Below are 19,570 nucleotides of genomic sequence, written 5' to 3' on the forward strand. Positions count from 1 at the left end.
TTTTTATATATTATATGTATATATATATTATATTAATTTTTTATTTAATATACACGAAAAATACACGGAAAGTACACGACACGATTCGAATCGGATATGGGTTTCACATATGGGTACACGAAATCATTTCGGGTCGGATATGAATTTTATGTTTACGTACACGAAACACGAAATTACACGACATGAAAGTACACGACACGACCCGATTGCCCACTCTACATCATACACAGATTTGAGTTTGTATGCGAGAAAACCATTCTCATGATGTAGGCTTACCTAGAAAAAGCTGTGAACATGAAAGCATGTTTTCAATGGTCACGTTAAAATATAATCAGTTATTTTTATAGGTTTTGTTAAATCAGATATTACAGTTAAATTGGATAATTTTAAAATAGCATCAGGTAGACCGGCCAAATTTACATTTATTTCAATCTTTTAATTTTATATACAAAATTTGTTACGTACACTGTTTGCACGTTTTTCGAGATTTCAATAAAATATAGTTTAATAATGTATTTTCTTAATTTTATTTTTGAACAAAAGTTTAAATATGAAACTTTTTTTCAGATTTTTTTTAGAATAATATACTATGAACATATACTTTAAACGAGTATTGAAAAGCGTGCCGAAAAATAACGTAAACAATCTAGTAGGACAGATGGAGTATATGTTACGAGAAAAAAATGATTATAATACCCCGTAATAATCGTGCCTAAATAACTGAATCACCCTTAGTTTTCGGGTGAGAATGTGGCTGCTGCAGCGGCTGAACAGATGCGCGTCTGGAGAAGAAAAACTAGAACTGTGTATAAAATATGAAGTGAATCAGCAAAAAACCAAGCAAAATGGATGAGAAATACCTTATTAATTTCGGCCAAATGTACTTAGAAAAATTATTACAATGGTTACACATGCCAATTTGTGTATAAATTGAATATTCGAACCCCTTTACTAATTGCCTACATATCCTGTATAGAGTGATCAAGTTTAATGTAATTCTTTTTGGTTGGACTTCATTCCTTAACCAATAATCCACATATTTGATAATATAAAACCAATTCCCATAATTAATCCAACCGTTTTTCAAATGAGAATATAATATCCAAGTGCGGCTGGACCCCATTTATATAATTATTAACATTTATCACATTTATATTGATTGAATTCTATTAAAAAGTCATTCCATAAAGATAAGAACGAATCCTCCCCGGAATACGGCCTTAGTAAAACTCCAATTCTGGCAATAGAGGTCAGTAGTCAGTACCTCTTTATTCTGTTTAGCTTTCCCAGTCCTTCTAGCACCACTATCCATTATAGACTATTCTCGGTACTCAACAACACCTTCGATTACTATATTTACTTACTGTACAGCTAAACCTCCTTAACTAGCAGTAACTTTGTAGATCTCGCACCTCTGTATAAGTACCTCCGAAATCAGGAATTCTTGGACCAAATTAAAACCAAAACATGTCCTAATCTATACTAACCAAGCTCAATCTTCTTATGAACCTTAAATTAAGTTCATGCAAGATTTTGGGCACAACATTATTCATAAATGTTAAAATTTTACTAAATTACTTGATTGTTATCGAATTTAACCCCGCATCTTTAGTGGTTGCAGATTTTCAAGTAGACGTTGAAGTAATATAAGCAAATCAAATCATACATACCTAGGTAATCCTATTAAAGTAAGGGCAAATTTGAGATGGTTTCCGTGAAAATCAATAATTTAGTGTACGGTGACAAAAATAGTGCGTGACAAATATAAATAGGAATAAAATGATAGATACAGCGATTCGTAAACTCAAAAAATACAATATGTATGTGAATAATAGTAAGGGTAAGTCGGAGATTGTTTCCGTGAAAATCACTAACTTAGTGCACGACGATAAAAATTAAAAATAGTGTGTGACAAATATAAATAGTAATAAAATGATAAATATTGATAAAATAATAAAAAGTAAAATAAGTGTACAAGACAATGAGATAAACTGAACACGATTATATTAACATGAGACATGCCTGATGCCTATAATTAAACCTCTCTGAATTTTCGATGCTTTATATTCTCGAACGGTGAGCGGAGTCGAGAGTGGATATATGCAAAACAAGTTAGCGATCCGTGAAGTCAAAAAATGCAATATTTATGTGAATAATAATTTGAAGGACAATATGCACACATAATTTTTATAATATTGACATATGAAAGAATCTTATAATACAATCATGAATCCTGAACCTTGACTTATACATAAACAATATGGAAAACCAAGTACTTAGCAAAAAAGATAAATGGTAAACCTAGTAGCAACATCATTACAGCAACTTTGCATTCATCATTCAGGAAGGCAGCACTCAGGTACGTAGCAAGGAGAACTGAAGCTGGACTAACTTTATTGCAGTAAAGTAATTCAAAAAGACCACTGAATTCCTTGAACATGTATACAATGATAACACTTCACAAACGTGAATCATAAATCAAACTTCATCTAGACACAGGAAGAGCTCTATGGCCTCTGCAGGGACTTGTTTCTCAACAAATAAGTTTAATAATATATGAACTTCAGCGTACACCACTGCTTAACGCCCGAGATTTATGCCTGTGCAAGTAATAGAAGCTTTAGTAGAGCTAATCGCCGGCATGCCTAAGGGTGCATCATAAATGGGAACAGGCATCTTTGTAGGAAGACTTGGCATCTCCCCCTCAAAGTTAAGTACTTGCATTGCCTGCCTAATCGATGGTCTCATATGTCGGTCAGGGTGAGCACACCATAATCCTACAATCATTAAACACTCCACTTGTCTCGCGTCAAACTCCTTGTTTAATCTCCTGTCCACAGCTAAAAGAAGCTCTGCACTTCCATATAGATTCCAAACCCACTCCAACAATCCCCATTCATCTTCTCCATCCTTCAGTGTATCCCTTGACCTTCTTCCGGTTACAATTTCTAAAATAACCACACCAAAACTATAAATATCCGATTCTTTACTAGCTCTACCTGTGCTAATATATTCTGGTGCCAAATAACCAATAGTTCCAGCCAATCCGGTTGTCTTAAGCCCTAGCTCGTTATCCATAAGTCTAGCTAAGCCAAAATCTCCAAGCTTGAGGTTGAAATTTGAGTCCAGCATTATATTGCTGGATTTGATGTCTCTATGCACCACACATTGCTCACATTCCTCATGAAGATAAAGTAAAGCAGAGGCAAAACCAAGCGTTATATTGTATCTGACCATCCAAATGAGAGAACTCTTATTGCGAAAAAGGTGAACATCAAGGCTTCGGTTTGGCATGAATTCATAAGCAAGTAGAAACTGACCCCGATCATGGCACCAACCTATAAGCTGAACTATATTTCGATGTCTTAACCTGCTAATAATCTTGACCTCAGTTAAATACTCTTTTTTACCTTGTCTGGAGCCCCTTGAAATCTTTTTCACAGCAATTGGTATATTAAGTTCGGTGAGGTATCCTTTGTAAACACAACCAAATCCCCCCTCGCCTAACTTGCAGTCATCCGAAAAGTTGTTGGTAGCAACAACGAGAGACTGGTAGGAAAATTTTCTAGGTCCTACTCCATCAAAGTCATAATCGAAGGATGTCAAATTCTTGGCTGCTTTTCTTGCAAAATGTTTTCTTCTAAACATAAAGAGTAATATGGTCAGAGAGAGAAGCACTACAACGGTCACTGTTGTAGACACGATAATTTCGCCATTCTTTGCTTCTTTAGTTTTTTTGGTTAAAGATGAACTAAATTCCCACGATTTAAGGATAGTTCGCTCTGCATTCAGACCACTAGCGGCGGAAAATCCCACAGTAGCGACCTCAGATAGGACGTCTCTGAGGTCAATTTGATAAGAGAGACTGGAATTTTTTAGGAAATTGGGGTTCTCTTTGTAGGACCAGAAGACAGAAAGCGTTTTGTTAGTAGAATTATACAGAACCCACACATCAGCAGTATCACCGCTATGCAATGAAGCGTTCCAAGGGGTGCTCACCGATGAAAAAAGTGAGTTGTTGTTGATTCCTACATGCTCATATAGAGGATCCCACTCAGGATTTGGGAAAGAGTCAAACTCAACCGCAACAATATGATTTCCAGGTAAATTATTATTGCTGGGGTTAAAAAGTCCTAGATATCCACCAGCTGAGTCGAGGGGGATCTTAGATCCAACAGGAGCAAGAAAGAAAGCGAGACCATGACCATAAGTGCTCCGAGATTGGGTGTCAATGGTAAAGGTGAAATGTGAAGTAAAATCTGAAAGCTTTCTGGAGTCGGAATCCCATATCTGCACGTTTTCTGCATATGTGACTCGACCAACACGGGACACGTACGTAGCCCTGTTGCTCAATTCAACAGCGCCAGCAGAAGCAACTGAGTCTCCTTCATAGTGTACGTTGGTATCGTTAGAACTAAAGTGAGATATGTGAAATTCAAGTGAATTACAAACACCTAGAAGGTAAAAGAAAAAGACAAGACCGAGAGCTATTCCCATCGTAGAGGACAGAGAAAAAAAACCAAGGAAGAGTTATTTCTATGCATTGATTAGATTAACTCTGTATTCTTTGGTCTCTATATATCAGCTTAAGGATGTAGCCAAGAAGACGATTGGTAATTGTTAAGTAATCGGGACCTCAAGGTTTAAGGTGTTAGCTTGAGGAAGGTTTGAATTGGATCATAAATTATATTCTAACACTACACCTCACTACAAAGTCTATCTGTGGGATTAACCGATCCATCTAAAAATTTAAGGTGTTAGAGAAATGTCATATTTAGATAATCATATATAATATTCTAAGGGTAACAGTTGTTGTAAATTTCACTAACAAATATTACAAGATAGAGGTAAGTGTATAAAGAATTTAGCAAGTTTAGGCCAAGATCACAGTCAACAAAACAAAGCATGCATGTAAACAAAATCAGTAACTGAAATAACGAAAAGAGAAAGGAAGATGTACCCGAAACCATAGCTTTCAACAATGTCTGAAAATAATGGTACACAGATACAAAAAACCAAGAAAATATGATCACAGCTGAGTCACCAGACATTGCTCGAAGTCCTGGCTGCTCTTGAAGAGAATATTGCCCCCTACCTGCTGCGTTTGGGATGCGTGCAATATCTCCACCAGGATAAAACAGTTCGGAATTGATGTTAACAGCAGCAACAAAACCTCCACCTCGACCAGCACCTCAGTCGCCAGAAAAACCAACCTACAGCACTTCGAACTTGTGTTTCTGGGAGAGAAAATGCAGAGAGGGAGAAAAGAGGAGAATGTTGTGTGGTGTAAAAAATACATTCACTCAAGCCTCTATTTATAGGAGAGAAAAAATGAAACTGTTCCACACTTTAATGTCTGAATTAAACTGCACCATTAATTTAAAAAATCAAAACTGATCAGATTTTGAATTTAAATTATTTGTAACAGTTTTTTTCACTTAACACCCACATTATTATCAGATTTAATTTTAATTCATCAGTTTCAGATTACTTGTCCAGGTTCAATGTATTTAGACTAAGCCCACTAACAAAGTGACTTAGCCAAATTTAATATCAAACCCAGCCCAACAATTTATTATTATAATCTAGTCACCGATAAATAAATTCGAATTAAAATTAATTCACAAATAAATAAAATTTATTATTATAATCTAGTCACCGATAAATAAATTCGAATTAAAATTAATTCACAAATAAATAAAATCCTCGCCCCGGTCGCCTCGCACGCGAGACGCCGAGACATTCGCCCATTGACCCGATGCGGTGCGTGGCATGGCGGCGGCGCACGAGTGTGTGCGTCACGCACACAACAACACAATGGACCATCATACACCTTAATAGTTGTATACTACTGATGTGGGTAATCCTATATAAAGCACACAATCCCCTTTATTTATTTAAATTTGGGACAAACATCCTCAAAATTTCAAGTTTTTCCAAGCTACTTTCAACTCTCAATTCATATGGATTTCATTAAGAAATTTTTTAAAATCATTCATGAAAATTTAAGTTCAAATATCATTGAACAATTTCCAATCATTAGTTTTTAGGATTAATATCAAGAATATAATTAAATTAAACTCTAAAATCCTAATTTTCTAGCAACAGTTACCCAGATCGCTAACAATTACGCAAAAAAAGTCAAGAGTCGTGGAACTATTATATTGGTAGCAGGAACTCATATCATTCAGTCATATATATTTATATAACATTGACAACAAAATGTAATGGAAAAAGTATAAAATGACCAAGCTCTTGAACAACTATGGGCCGGCTTATGTGGGTCGATACTCAACACACAGCAGCAGACAGTAGTTCTGGTTCCACAATACACAGAAATACAAACGTTCAGCACAAAAGAATCGATAAGTGGCTAATCAAAGTTCAACTAAGCCAGCACAATATCTCAGAGTAACTCATTGTTCATACAGGTTAAGCCTCATTTTATATAATTTTGTAGGTTGTTGTGTTTATCCATTGCATTCCACACTATTAATAGTGCAAGAGCATGTTTTTGGTAAATATATAAGTTAACTTGTATAACATATTGAACCATGGTTTAAATTATTTGTATAACTACAAATCTATTCATTTTTTGTTGCTGACAATGATTTGCATAAATCAGTATCAGCTCAATTCACATAAAAAAGGTCGACTTGTTGAATTTAATACAAGAAAATGTTGACAAACTACATACAGTGTAATTATTGTTTTTAATTATACTGGTATTTCCATGACGCTGGCTTTAAGTATACATTACTTTGCCGCTCAAATTGAGAATTGTCATGCTAATAAATTGAGGATTATATCAGCGGTATACAAGAATCTACTGATAAACCGCGCGGTGTGGTGCGGATTATGGTTTTAAATTTCAGAAATGTAGTTCAAACTGAATCACATTGCAATATTTAATATGTTATAGATAGTACACTCATTTAATAGAACTTAAGAGCTATAGTGAATTGAAGCTGGACTTTTAGTGCAGTAAAGTATCTTATTTGAAAATGGTTAAATATACTGCATCCAAATGTATCAAGTGAGTCACTGGTTACAAAACTGACTCAAATGAGTCACTCATTTAAATATTTATATCAAAAATATCACTTTATTGTTGGTCGAAATTCTTAAAAATATTATATATCGAGTTTTCCATATTTTTTGTTAATGATATTTTAGATAATATTGTTAGATTTTTAAAATTTTATCAACTATTTATTTTTAATTTTTTGATTGTATTATTTGATTTAAATAAAAATAAATAGTAAATAAATTTTAAAAAATTTAAAAATATTATCTAAAATACTAGAACTCAGAATCTTTCATTTGGATGTAATATCATTCATAAAAAATGTGTGAAACTCAATATATAATATTTTTAAGAATTTCGACTAATGATAGAATGATATTTTTGATATAAATATTTAAATGAGTGACTCATTTGAGTCAGTTTTTTGTAACCAGTGACTCACTTGAAACATTTGGATGCAGTAAGTGACCTAATTGTATTTAACCCTATTTGAAAAGACCTATGAATTCCTTGAACATGCATGTATACAATGATAAGGTTAATAATATCAAAAATCAAACTTCATCTAGACACAGGAAGAGCTCTATGGACTCTGCAGGGACTTGTTTCTCAACACATAAGGTTAATAATATATAAACTTCAGCGTACACCACTGCTTAACGTCCCAGATTTATGCTTGTGTAAGTAATAGAAGCTTTTGTAGAGCTTATCGCCGGCATGCCTAAGGGTGCATCATAAATGGGAACAGGCATCTTTGTAGGAAGACTTGGCATCTCCCCCTCAAAGTTAAGTACTTGCATTGCCTGCCTAATCGATGGTCTCATATGTCGGTCAGGGTGAGCACACCATAATCCTACAATCATTAAACACTCCACTTGTCTCGCGTCAAACTCCTTGTTTAATCTCCTGTCCACAGCTAAAAGAAGCTCTGCACTTCCGTATAGATTCCAAACCCACTCCAACAATCCCCATTCATCTTCTCCATCCTTCAGTGTATCCCTTGACCTTCTTCCGGTAACAATTTCTAAAATAACCACGCCAAAGCTATAGATATCCGATTCTTTACTAGCTCTACCTGTGCTAATATATTCTGGTGCCAAGTAACCAATGGTTCCAGCCAAACCGGTTGTCTTAAGCCCTAGCTCGTTGTCCATAAGTCTAGCTAAGCCGAAATCTCCAAGCTTGAGGTTGAAATTTGAGTCCAGCATTATATTGCTGGATTTGATGTCTCTATGCACCACACATTGCTCAGAGTCCTCGTGAAGATAAAGCAAAGCAGATGCAAAACCAAGTGTTATCTTGTATCTAACCCCCCAAACAAGTAAACTCTTACTGCCAAAAAGGTGAACATCAAGGCTTCGATTTGGCATAAATTCGTAAGCAAGTAGAAATTGACCCTCATCGTGGCACCAACCTATGAGCTGAACTATATTTCTATGTCTTAACCTGCTAATAATCTTGACCTCAGTTAAGTACTCTTTCTTTCCTTGTCTGGAGCCCCTTGAAATCTTTTTCACAGCAATTGGTATATCTAGTTCTGTGAGGTATCCCTTGTAAACACAACCGAAGCCCCCCTCGCCTAACTTGCGATCATCAGAAAAGTTGTTGGTAGCAACAACGAGAGACTGGTGGGAAAATTTTCTAGGTCCTACTCCCCCAAAGTCATAAGTGAAGGATGTCAAATTCTTGGCTGTTTTTCTTGCAATATGTTTTCTTCTAAACATAAAGAGTAATATGATCAGAGAGAGAAGCACCGCAACGGTCCCTGTTGTAGACACGATAACTTTGCCATTCGTTACTTCTTTATTTTTTTTGTTTAAAGATGAACTGAACTCCCATGATTTAAGGATAGCTCGCTCTACATTCAGACCAGTAGAGGCTGAAAATCCCACAGTGGCAACCTCAGGAAGGACGTCTCTGAGGTCAATTTGATAAGAGAGACTGGAATTTTCTAGGAAATTGGGGTTCTCTTTGTAGGACCAGAAGACAGACAACGTTTTGTTAGTAGAATTATACAGAACCCACACGTCAGCAGTTTCACCGCTATGCAATGAAGCGTTCCAAGGGGTGATCACGGATGAAGAAATTGAATTGTTGTTGATTCCTACGTGCTCATATTCAGGCTCCCAGTCAGGATTTGAGTAAGAGTCAAACTCAACCGCAACAATATGATCTCCAGATTGATTGTTTGTCGTGTTAAATAGTCCTAGAAATCCCCCAGCTGAGTTGAGCGGGATCTGAGACCCAACAGGAGCAAGAAAGAATGCAAGACCATGACCATAACTGTGACTGGAACGAGACTGGGTGTCAATGGTAAAGGTGTAGTGACAAGTGAAATCTGAAAGATTTCCGGTGTCAGAATCCCATATCTGCACTTTCCCTGCATATGTGACTCGACCAACACGAGACACGTATGTATACCTGTTGATCATTTCAACTGTTCCATCAGAAGGTTCAGCATCTCCTTCAAATAAAATGTTGTTTTCGTCACGACTGAACCGATGAATTTGGAAATCAGTCGAACTATTAGCTCCTAGAAGGCACAGGAGAAGGATGAGACCGAAAGTTATTTCCATTATAGAGTAGTGAGAACTAATCACCCAAAAAATAATTCTGTACATCAAGATGCTCTCTACGCCCAGGTTTATATATATAAGATTAATGATGTAGCCTAGAGGAAGATTTGCAACAGTTAAACAAAACAAGTCAAGAGGCGTGCAATTATAATATTGGTAAAAATAACTCAATTTCCTTTAACCAGGAGTATTTATATGACATTGAAAATGAAATATGACTGAAAATGTAGAGAGTGACGAAGCTTGGACACCGATGGGCGGCTGGCTTAAGTGTGTCACCGTACGACAGTAGTTCTGGTTCCACGAGACAAAAACATAACAATGTTCAGCAGAAAGAATCTAAAAGTGGAGAATCAAAATTCAACTAAGCCAGGACTACATCCCACAGTTACTCATTTTGATATAGGTTTAGCCTCACTCTAAATAATTTTGGGGTCAATAGTTTTTATGCATTGCATTCTATATTTATTAATAACTAGTAGATAACTAATGATTATAAAAATTTATTTTAATTTTTTTATTTAAATATATAATAAATAAAATTGTACGATTATTACAATTTTCATTTTTAAATTATATGTAGTTTTCATTAATTCAAATCTTATTATAACAACAAACTCAACGTTATTATGTATTTATTGTTCAAAAATACACAACTAATATTTTACATCAAAACTTTAGTCAAAAAGACACAACTAATATTTTACATCAAAACTTTAGTCGCTATTGATGGATAATTTAACAAAAAATTTAAATCAACATCACTAAGTAATTGCATATTAAATTTCTTATTGTTAGCTGAATTTGTGTTTTGATATAGTTTGTGATTGTATAATTTTTTCCTATAAAATATTCATTATGTATGTGTAAATTTGCAATTGGTGCTAAAATAGTATTCTGTAGGTATGAATCTAGAAATTATAATGTATATACGATTTTGTTTATATAAAAACAATATAAATATGTGGTATATAAGAATAAAAAAACGGGTAAAGTATTACATATAGAATTATAAATCATATATGAATAAAAAAGAATAAAAATGGTATATTTAGAGGTATAGCAAGATTTAAAAAAGGGTGAAACCAAAAATTTGTAAAATCGAAAAAAGGTGAAACCAAAGTATCCATTAAAAGATAATTTCCTTATTAATTAATAATAACACTGTTTAAAGGATTCCATTTTATTATTTTAATAAAAAATAAAAAAGAATTCTACGAAAAATAGAAATATCGTAATTATAATATGATTCCAATCTATATTTTGTTAAAAACAATATAGAACTTTACATGAAAGAAACAATAGGGGTGAAACCAAAATACGGCGTAACGTATTAAGATCAAACCAACTATCCTATGAAGAAATAATTTTTAGTTCTACGAAAATAGAATTATAATTATATTACGGTTTGAACAATTTTATTATTTTCTAGTGGTGAAACCAAAATATAATTTTTTATAATATTCATACCATTTTATTAAAATAGAATTCTACCAACAAATTAAAAATTTCTAAATTAAAAAATTTCAATTTAAACACATGACCTATTTACTTGGTCGGGGTTTATATTTCTCGGAACCTATTTAGTTGAGTCAATTTATGAACTTATTTATTTTAAAATATATTTAAAAATAGGATTCAAACCTATAAAAATAAAAAAAAATTATGGCTTATAAAAAAATTAAAAATGAGTAAAAATAATAAATATACAATTATAAGTCATATAAGAATAAAAAGGGATAAAAATAATACACTTGGAGTTATAAAAGGTGAAACGTGGAACTAAAAAATAAGTAAATATGTATCATTTATTAATAAAGAAAAACGGGTAAAAATAATAAATATAGAATTATAAGTCATATAGGAATGAAAACTATAAAAAAATTACACCTAGAGTTACACCATGAATCATAAAAACAAAAAAACAAAAGGGGATACAACCAAAAAATAAGTAAAAATAAAATATTACTTCAAAAAATTATTATTAAAGAAAAACAGGTAAAAATAATATATATATATACATATATATATATAGAATTATAAGTAATCAAAAAGGATAATAATAATATAATTATAGTTAGAGTTATAACATGAATCATGAAAAAGTGAAACCAAAAAGGTGGTGGTACCAAAAAATAAGTGAAACCAATTACCACTTGAAAAGAAGCAATGCAAAGAAAGTCCAGTAGAACTGTTGTTGGATTAATATGGCCGCTAACGTAATTGTCTCATGTATGCTCTTTCTTAATTAAGAGATGAAGATGGATTGCAACCAGAAAAGACACGTAAGAAGAGATTTAAAATGATTAGAAAGATAAGATGCAGAAGACTTGCTGCTGTTTATAAACTGTTTCAGAGATGCAGTAGCAAGACTAAGATACCATGACAATCTTCCGTCAGATATGCTAATGAAATATGAATGAGCATTACTTGAAAAAGCAAGTAAAAATTTTCTGTTCAATAGCAATATACAGAAGCAAGTAGCAACACAATGCAGATCAGCACACCACTTCCAGCTGGCCTAATAAACTTATTCAAGCTAGTGCAGTAACAAATTTCTTATTCAAATTTATCATTGCATCTCTTAATCCAAACAGGCATATACACAAGCACACATACAGAATAAATATCTGTTTAGATAACGGTTCATAAATATATATATATATATATATAAACAAACTGGCGCGGGAGTTCTCTCACAGCTATGCGTATACATGTTTAACGTCCAACATCAATGCTTGCTAGCCTGATTGATGGCCTCAAATTTAGATCAGGGTGAGTACACCATAGTCCTAAGATCATTAAACACTCCATTTGTTTCGCGCTGTAAGATGCTCTGCGCTACAATATGAATTCCAGACCCACTCCAACAATCCTCTCGCAGACTCCCCATCCTTCTGTATATCCCTTGACCTTCTTCCTGTAACAATTTCTAAAATAACCACACCAAAGCTATAGATATCGGATTCTTTACTAGCTCTACCGGTGTTCACATATTCTGGTGCCAGGTAACCAAAAGTTCCAGCCAGACCAGTTGTCTGAGGACCTAGCTCTTTGTCCAGAAGTCTAGCTAAGCCAAAATCTCCGAGCTTGACATTGAAGTTTAAGTCCAGCATTATATTGCTCGACTTAATGTCTCGGTGCACCACACATTGCTCACACTCCTCCTGAAGATAATGTAAAGCAGATGCAAAACCAAGTGCTATCTCGTATCTAATAGTCCACACAAGAGAGGTCGTACTGCCAAATAGGTGTACATCAAGGCTTCTGTTTGGCATATATTCATAAGCAAGTAGGAAATGACCCTGATCGTGGCAGAAGCCTATGAGCTGCAATATATTTCGATGTCTGAACCTGCTAATAATCTCAACCTCAGTTACATACTCTTTTTTACCTTGTCTAGAACCCCTTGAAATCTTTTTGACAGCAATATGCATTTCAAGGTCTGTGAGGTATCCCTTGTAAACACAACCAAATCCTCCCTCCCCTAACTTTTGCTCATTCGAGAAGTTGTTAGTAGCTAAATCTAGACACTGGTATGATAATTTTCTCGATCCTGCTCCTTCAAGTTCGTCATCAAATACTTCCAAATTGTGGGCGGCTTCTGTTGTTTTTTTGCAGTCCATATTTTCCGCCTATACCAAACTATAACTAGTAATATAGTCAGAGAAAACAGCACTGCAACGATCACTGCTGAACTTTTATTTAAGGTCACTCTCACTGTGACCTTCTTCGCACCTCCACTCGTATGTTTTATAGATAAAGTTGAACTGCAGTTAAACGATTCAAAGGTAACTCGGTTTGCAGTGGTTGAATTTTCAGTAGTAGTAACCTCAAGTAGAACCTTCCTGCTGATGTTATTTGTCAGAGAATTAGGTTTTTTTTTTGAAGTCCCTAAAAGCGAACCTTCGCTTGATAGGAGCACCAAACGGAACCGGCACAAGACCAGCAGTATTTACCAATATCTGCAATGAACTGTTCCAACTGGTGTTGAAGGATTTTAAAATCACATTATTGTTGATTTCCACATCCTCATGTGGAAGCCGCTTATCATTTATGAAAGGGTCAAACTCAGATGCAAAATTTTGATATTTAGGTATGTCACTTTTGCGTGTGTCCTGAAGTCCCGATAATCCACCAGCTGAGTTGAGAGGGATCTCGAACCCAACAGGAGCACGAAGGAAAGCAAGACCAGAACCGTAAGTGGGATGAGATGGAGTGTCACTGGTATGGTTGAAATGTGTACTGAAATTCGAGTACTTCCCAGAACAAGCTCCCATAGGCCATAGCTGCAACGTCTCTGCATAAGAAGCTTGACTGTCATAAGACTGGAACATACTACCGTTGATCACTTCAACTGCTCCGGCAGAAGGTACATCATCTCTTTCAAGGAGTTTGCTGGTTTCCTCAGTGCTGGAACGATGTAATTGGAAATAAACTAAACTACTCACACCTAGAAGGCAAAAGAGAAGGAAGAGACTGAGAGATATTCCCATGATTATAAATGAGGGAGCAGGAGAGCGGATATAGGAAGAGATATTTTATGAAATTAAGTGAGGGTCACATATCAAAAATAAACTTATAATTATCGGAGTCTCGATAACACCACTCTAGTTGAGAGTAATGACTTCCCCGTTAGTCAAGGATGTTGACTTGACGGGATAGTGGACGTGGCAGAGATGATTTGGACAGTATGGATGTAACGGTAAAATCTGTTGACGTGGCTAAATAGCAACGGTTATGTCATAGCTGCTTATACATATATAAACTAGGGTTCTTAGAATTAAATGAACACAAATCAAAATCATGTGGTTTTCTCCCCAATTCCTTCAGTATAGTTGCTACTCATATGTCTAAGTATCAAAGCCCCATAGGTAGAAATGCGGATAGTTCCTCCTCTGTGCAGTCGGTGAAGAAGGAAGAACATAAAATGTGTTTTTGTGGGAGACGAGCTAGAACATGTGTTTCATGGATTTTAAAAAATCTTGGAAGGCGTTTCTATACTTGTGCCATACCAAAGATAATATTTTGATTTTTTTTGTGTTTTTTTATTGTTGTAAATAATGTTTAAAATTTGTTAATTGTAGGAAGGTGAAAGCTGCCATTTTTTTCAATGGTTTGAGGAAGAATTATGCCCTAGATCAATGGAAGTGATAACTCACTTGAACCACCGGAGAATTTATTTGGAGGAGAAGTTAAAACTTGTTCAAGAAGACTTAGAGGAAAGTGTTGAAAAAAGGAAGATTTTGAAGGAGGAAAGAAAAGTGTTGATTGATGCAAGAAGTCAGTTAGAGGATGAGAAGAAAACGATGAAAAAATAACTCAAGATCTGTGTGCTATTTGTTGTGATGGTGGTTGCATTTGTAATGAATATGAAGTAGTTGGTTTATGGTGGCAGTAAAGATGTCTGTGTAATGGTAGTTAGGAGTAGTGAATGTAATGGTTTGAATAGATTGTATGGTTGAATGCATTTGTAATGGTTGTAATCAATGTAAAGGTCTTATGGACCACCTTTTGATATAATTTGGGATAAATTAGACTGTCATTTTCACCATGGTAATAATTGAAAATTAATATAACAGATACCAAATTGCATAATAGAAACCATTCATCATAAATAAGTCTTACAAACGCAAGTTACATCAGTTTTAAGAGATACCAAATACTTAAACAAAAGTTGCATCAGTCTTAACAATAACAAGTTCAAGAGAGACTTAATAGAATTGGCTTAAATAAAACTTCCAAAAGCAACACTACTTAAAATTCATTTCCCTAGGTTAATTGGATCTTCTGCAGTATTCTTGAAGCCACTTAACCTTTTTAATTCAGTGCTGAGTCTGAAACCATAACTTCTAGGGGCTGCTGCAGCCCTTGGCCTCTGCTCTGGTTTATGAGGTGGTGTGTTTGCAGGTGGTGTAAACCTAGGTGGTCTGAAAGGCACTAAGCCAGGTGTTGGCATGAAAACTGCCTTTGTACCTACAGGGCCTCTAAGCTCATCACTGAACCTCACATAATCCTTGCCACTGTTAGACCACTCATCAGTATTTTGGCCTTTAACCAAAGGCATTTTCTTCCTTGGAATTTTCTTGAAAGAGGCCAAGGGCTCATCATCTCCAAGCTCAACCATCTGTGCATCTTCTTGTGCTTCAACTTCTATCACCAACTTCATCTTTTTCCGACTTCCTTCATTGCCTTGAAAGTAGTCATCCTCAAACAACTTCCAAACCTCCTCTGCAACCCTGTCACTAGCATCACTGTCATCATCCAAACTTCCTTCATCTTCTTCTACCAGCTGTTTACCTTTGCCCTTGTATGTGTCATTTTTGCCTTTTGGATGTTTAAAGCCTGTTTGTGAACCTTGAGTCTGTGGTTCATTGATTGTGATTCCCTTAGTAGGTCTTCTCACAGTAAGCTTCTGTCTTGCCACCTCCTTGGCCTTCTTCTTCACTGGTGCACCCTGTGTGTCTTTCTTCTTTCTTGTCTCAGTTGCAGCATCTTTCTCTCTTATCTGTTCAGGTGTGGCATCTGTGTTCTTTGTTGGACACTTGGAGACTCTATGCCCTGGCTGTCTACAATTACTACAATGCATCACTCTTCTGTTGCTATACCTCTGTAGGATAATTCCTTGAGATGGTGTAGCCTGACTTCTGGTGCCACCTTCCCACTCCTCCCTCCTTCTCATTTTCTTTGGTCTTCCTCTGAGTTTCTTGGGAATGTCAGGAGGCATCATTGTTTCTTTTGAGTGAAAGTCCCAGTATTCCTCACCTTTCATTGTCTCAAGAGAGTGCTTGTAGCTTTCAAGATATTTCTCCCTTTTATAGTAGTCAGACACATAATCCCGTGGTTGGTGCCTCCTTGAGTGTATATCAGCTATGGCATGTTGGCATGGTATGCCTGTTATCTTTAAATTTCTTAGCATTTTGCCTAATGGTATGCAACTCATCATCACTGTCACATACATTATCAGGGCATACACTATCATCATCATCATCTGAATCCTCACTATCATTAGCAAGTCTGTACTCAGGGTCATAAGAATCATCTGTATCATCCCCATTATCACTATTATCACTATTATCCCCAACTATTTCTTCTTCCATCATTCTATTCACATTGTTCTCCTCAGGCACAGTTTTAATTTTACATTGTTTAGGGGTTTGCGGAACATCAATTAGGTCATCAAGGTTAAAATGATCTACATATGAATCAATCCTACCATACGGCTTAGACAAATCAACTAAATTCCTCACAGAACCATCATCATATATTACCCTGATACCTTCAGTAAAACTAAACCCATCACACTTAAAATAAACAAGAGAATTCACATCATAATCATATTTCTAGGCAAAATCTTCTAGGTCACGAAAGGACATCAAATCACTATCAAACTCTATAATGACCTCGGTTTTACCCCCAACATAAGTAATAGTAGGAGGAGGGGTAAAATCACCATGGTGGTGAAAATACAGAGTAGTAGACATGCTGAAAAAAATACAAAATAACATATAAATGTATATATGTGCACATATCAACATACTTACAGATACATACAAGTCAATACATCTAGGATTCGTCAATTAAAAAAATCGAAAATACCTTCGATTGCAGTATTAGATCTTCAAGTGATGGTATTCGCACTCCCCCCACAATGTTCTTCCAATTCTCCCCTCAATTGCACTCTCTCAGACGATTTCTTCACTTAGGGGTTTTCCCCCAATTTTCCAATCGCACTCTTCTCTCTCAGATTTTTTTTAATCGATTATGACTGTTTATTTTTCTTGTTTTTTTGTTATAAATATAGCTTTGCTTATTTGGAAGCCACGTAACTTAACACCTGTTGCCATGTAGGTGCCATCTGGATTTGCCGTTAAGTAAGTAACGCCTCCCGTCAAGTCAACGTCCTTGACTAACGGGAAGTCATTACTCTCAACTAGAATGGAGTCATGGAGACCCCGATAACTAGAAGGGTATTTTTGATATGTGACCCTCACTTCAGTGACTACTTTGAGATTTAAACCCATGAAATTAGTATTAGATAAAGTCTGGATGATAATTTTTATACATTTGAAGTAGCTAATAGGAAGCATGCATATTCCAAAAAATATCAGTCAACCAAGTATGCTTATGTTGTGCAAACATATTTTTGATAACAGTAGCTTTAACAAGGTATGCTTATGTAACATTGATAACGAGCATGGTAAAAAAATTTAGTAAATGACTAAGCTTGATCAATGATGGCCGGCACAAGCGTGTCAACGTAATACAACAATTTTAAAATCACAAGTAAAAATATGTCTTTAGTTGAATTAATCATTTAGCAGATTGCCTCGTCAATACAGATCTGATAATAGTTTAAATTTCATTAGAGCTTCTCCAATAGTGCATGCTATCTAGCATTTTCGTCAAACTTGATGATTCGAGCAGAGGTAGCAACTCCAGCAGAGGATGTGGCTGGGTACTTTCTTTTTGGACAAGTTATATTTCGCTCGGTTGTTTTGCTGAGTGAACAAGACTGCCCCTCAATCGTACGATACTTTTCGCTTCGATTGAAAACGACAAATACAACTAACACCAATACCAATACTAACAATAAATATTTAAATTAAATAAATGGAGGTGGGAGGACTCAAACCCTAAATCGAGCTCTAATACCCATGTTAAGTAACTGGTCCATCTAAAACCTTAAGGTGGTAGAGGAATGCCCGAATAGGATCTTATACTCTTTAACAAACAAGACTAAAAATTTTGTATTATTTTCTTCCTGCGCTTTTATAGTTTCTACCCTCTTGCTCAACTGAGAGCTCCTCTTCCAAACTACATTATCCTATTTAAGGGAAATATCGATAAACGTTACATATTTATCATCTGCTGGGGCTATTTAATGCTCACACATTAGTTATAATGCTCAAAATATGACTTATCAATGTGGGACTTATACCCATATTTTCCAACAATCCCCCGTATGGGTGAGATTGGTGATCTTAGTAGCACACACCAGACAGACAGACACAAGGTTTGACTTGGTGATAATTTCTTCGATCAGATATAGCATACGATAGGTAGAGAATGCTCCTTGAACCTTCGCTCGAGTAAACATACAGATTTTACTGGTAGACAGTAGACGTGCTTGTCCTTGAACTGTTCGACCGTTTGTGTAAACGATGATATGCATATCACTATATCTTTTCTGACTCGTTCAGCTCTCATGGGTATGTCCATTTTGGCCCTGGAACATCATCCCTGTTCTGCAAGAGTTTCTAAAGAATTGTGCCTCGCAATTCTCCTGGTGAATACATAGGTGATCTTTGTCTTAGAGAGTAACCCGCGTTTACTCAACTAAATTCCATGCATTCAATATTTTGAACTCCATGTATTCACCGAACGATCATTAAAAGCTCAGAAGCTTAACCTCGTACCTTCCGGGTCTCACTATTTCTCATCATAGGAACAGGCTAGGGGTTACCCCCACAGTGATTTGGTCATCATGATTTAGTGGTCCCATTGAAGCAAGTTCTTGGGATCTCCATTCAGTAATGGTTGGGTGTCCACCATGATGCCGTTAAACAATAGGCTTAAGGCCCATTCCTCTCGATGATTTCTCAACCACTTCTCTTGATAACCCTTTAGTTAGCGGATCCGCGATATTATCCTTTGACGATATATAGTCAATGGTAATAATTTTGGTTGAGATTAAATTGTCCAATGAAACTATGTTGTCATTGTATATGACGGGGCTTTCCATTATACATCGTGCTTTGTGCTCTGCCAATAGCGGATTGACTATCACAATGTATCTCTATTGTAGTTACAGGCTTTGGCCATCTTGGAATATCCTCGAGAAACTGGCGTAGATATTCAGCCTCTTCAGCGCATTTATCTAGTGCCACGAACTCAGCTTCCATCATGGAATGAGTTATCACTGTTTGCTTGGAGGATTTCCATGATACTGTCGCTCTGGCTAGTG

General features: G+C 35.6%; 2 protein-coding genes and 1 pseudogene across 2 annotated transcripts; all 3 read right to left on the minus strand.

Moving 5' to 3' along the window:
* Positions 1-2,179: 2,179 nt before the first annotated feature.
* On the minus strand, positions 2,180-4,648 carry LOC141661494 (L-type lectin-domain containing receptor kinase IX.1-like). Its single transcript, XM_074468518.1, has one exon. The coding sequence runs from the start codon at positions 4,495-4,497 to the stop codon at positions 2,581-2,583; it is 1,917 nt and encodes a 638-aa protein (XP_074324619.1). The 5' UTR covers positions 4,498-4,648; the 3' UTR covers positions 2,180-2,580.
* Positions 4,649-7,597: 2,949 nt separating this feature from the next.
* On the minus strand, positions 7,598-9,603 carry LOC141659800 (L-type lectin-domain containing receptor kinase IX.1-like). Its single transcript, XM_074466727.1, has one exon. It carries the CDS (start codon positions 9,601-9,603, stop codon positions 7,684-7,686), a length of 1,920 nt encoding a protein of 639 aa, XP_074322828.1. The 3' UTR covers positions 7,598-7,683.
* Positions 9,604-12,321: 2,718 nt separating this feature from the next.
* LOC141659802 (L-type lectin-domain containing receptor kinase IX.1-like) lies at positions 12,322-14,099 on the minus strand (annotated as a pseudogene).
* Positions 14,100-19,570: the final 5,471 nt, after the last annotated feature.

Source organism: Apium graveolens, chromosome 5 (genome assembly GCF_009905375.1).
Source record: "Apium graveolens cultivar Ventura chromosome 5, ASM990537v1, whole genome shotgun sequence".
Classification (NCBI taxonomy): domain Eukaryota; kingdom Viridiplantae; phylum Streptophyta; class Magnoliopsida; order Apiales; family Apiaceae; genus Apium; species Apium graveolens.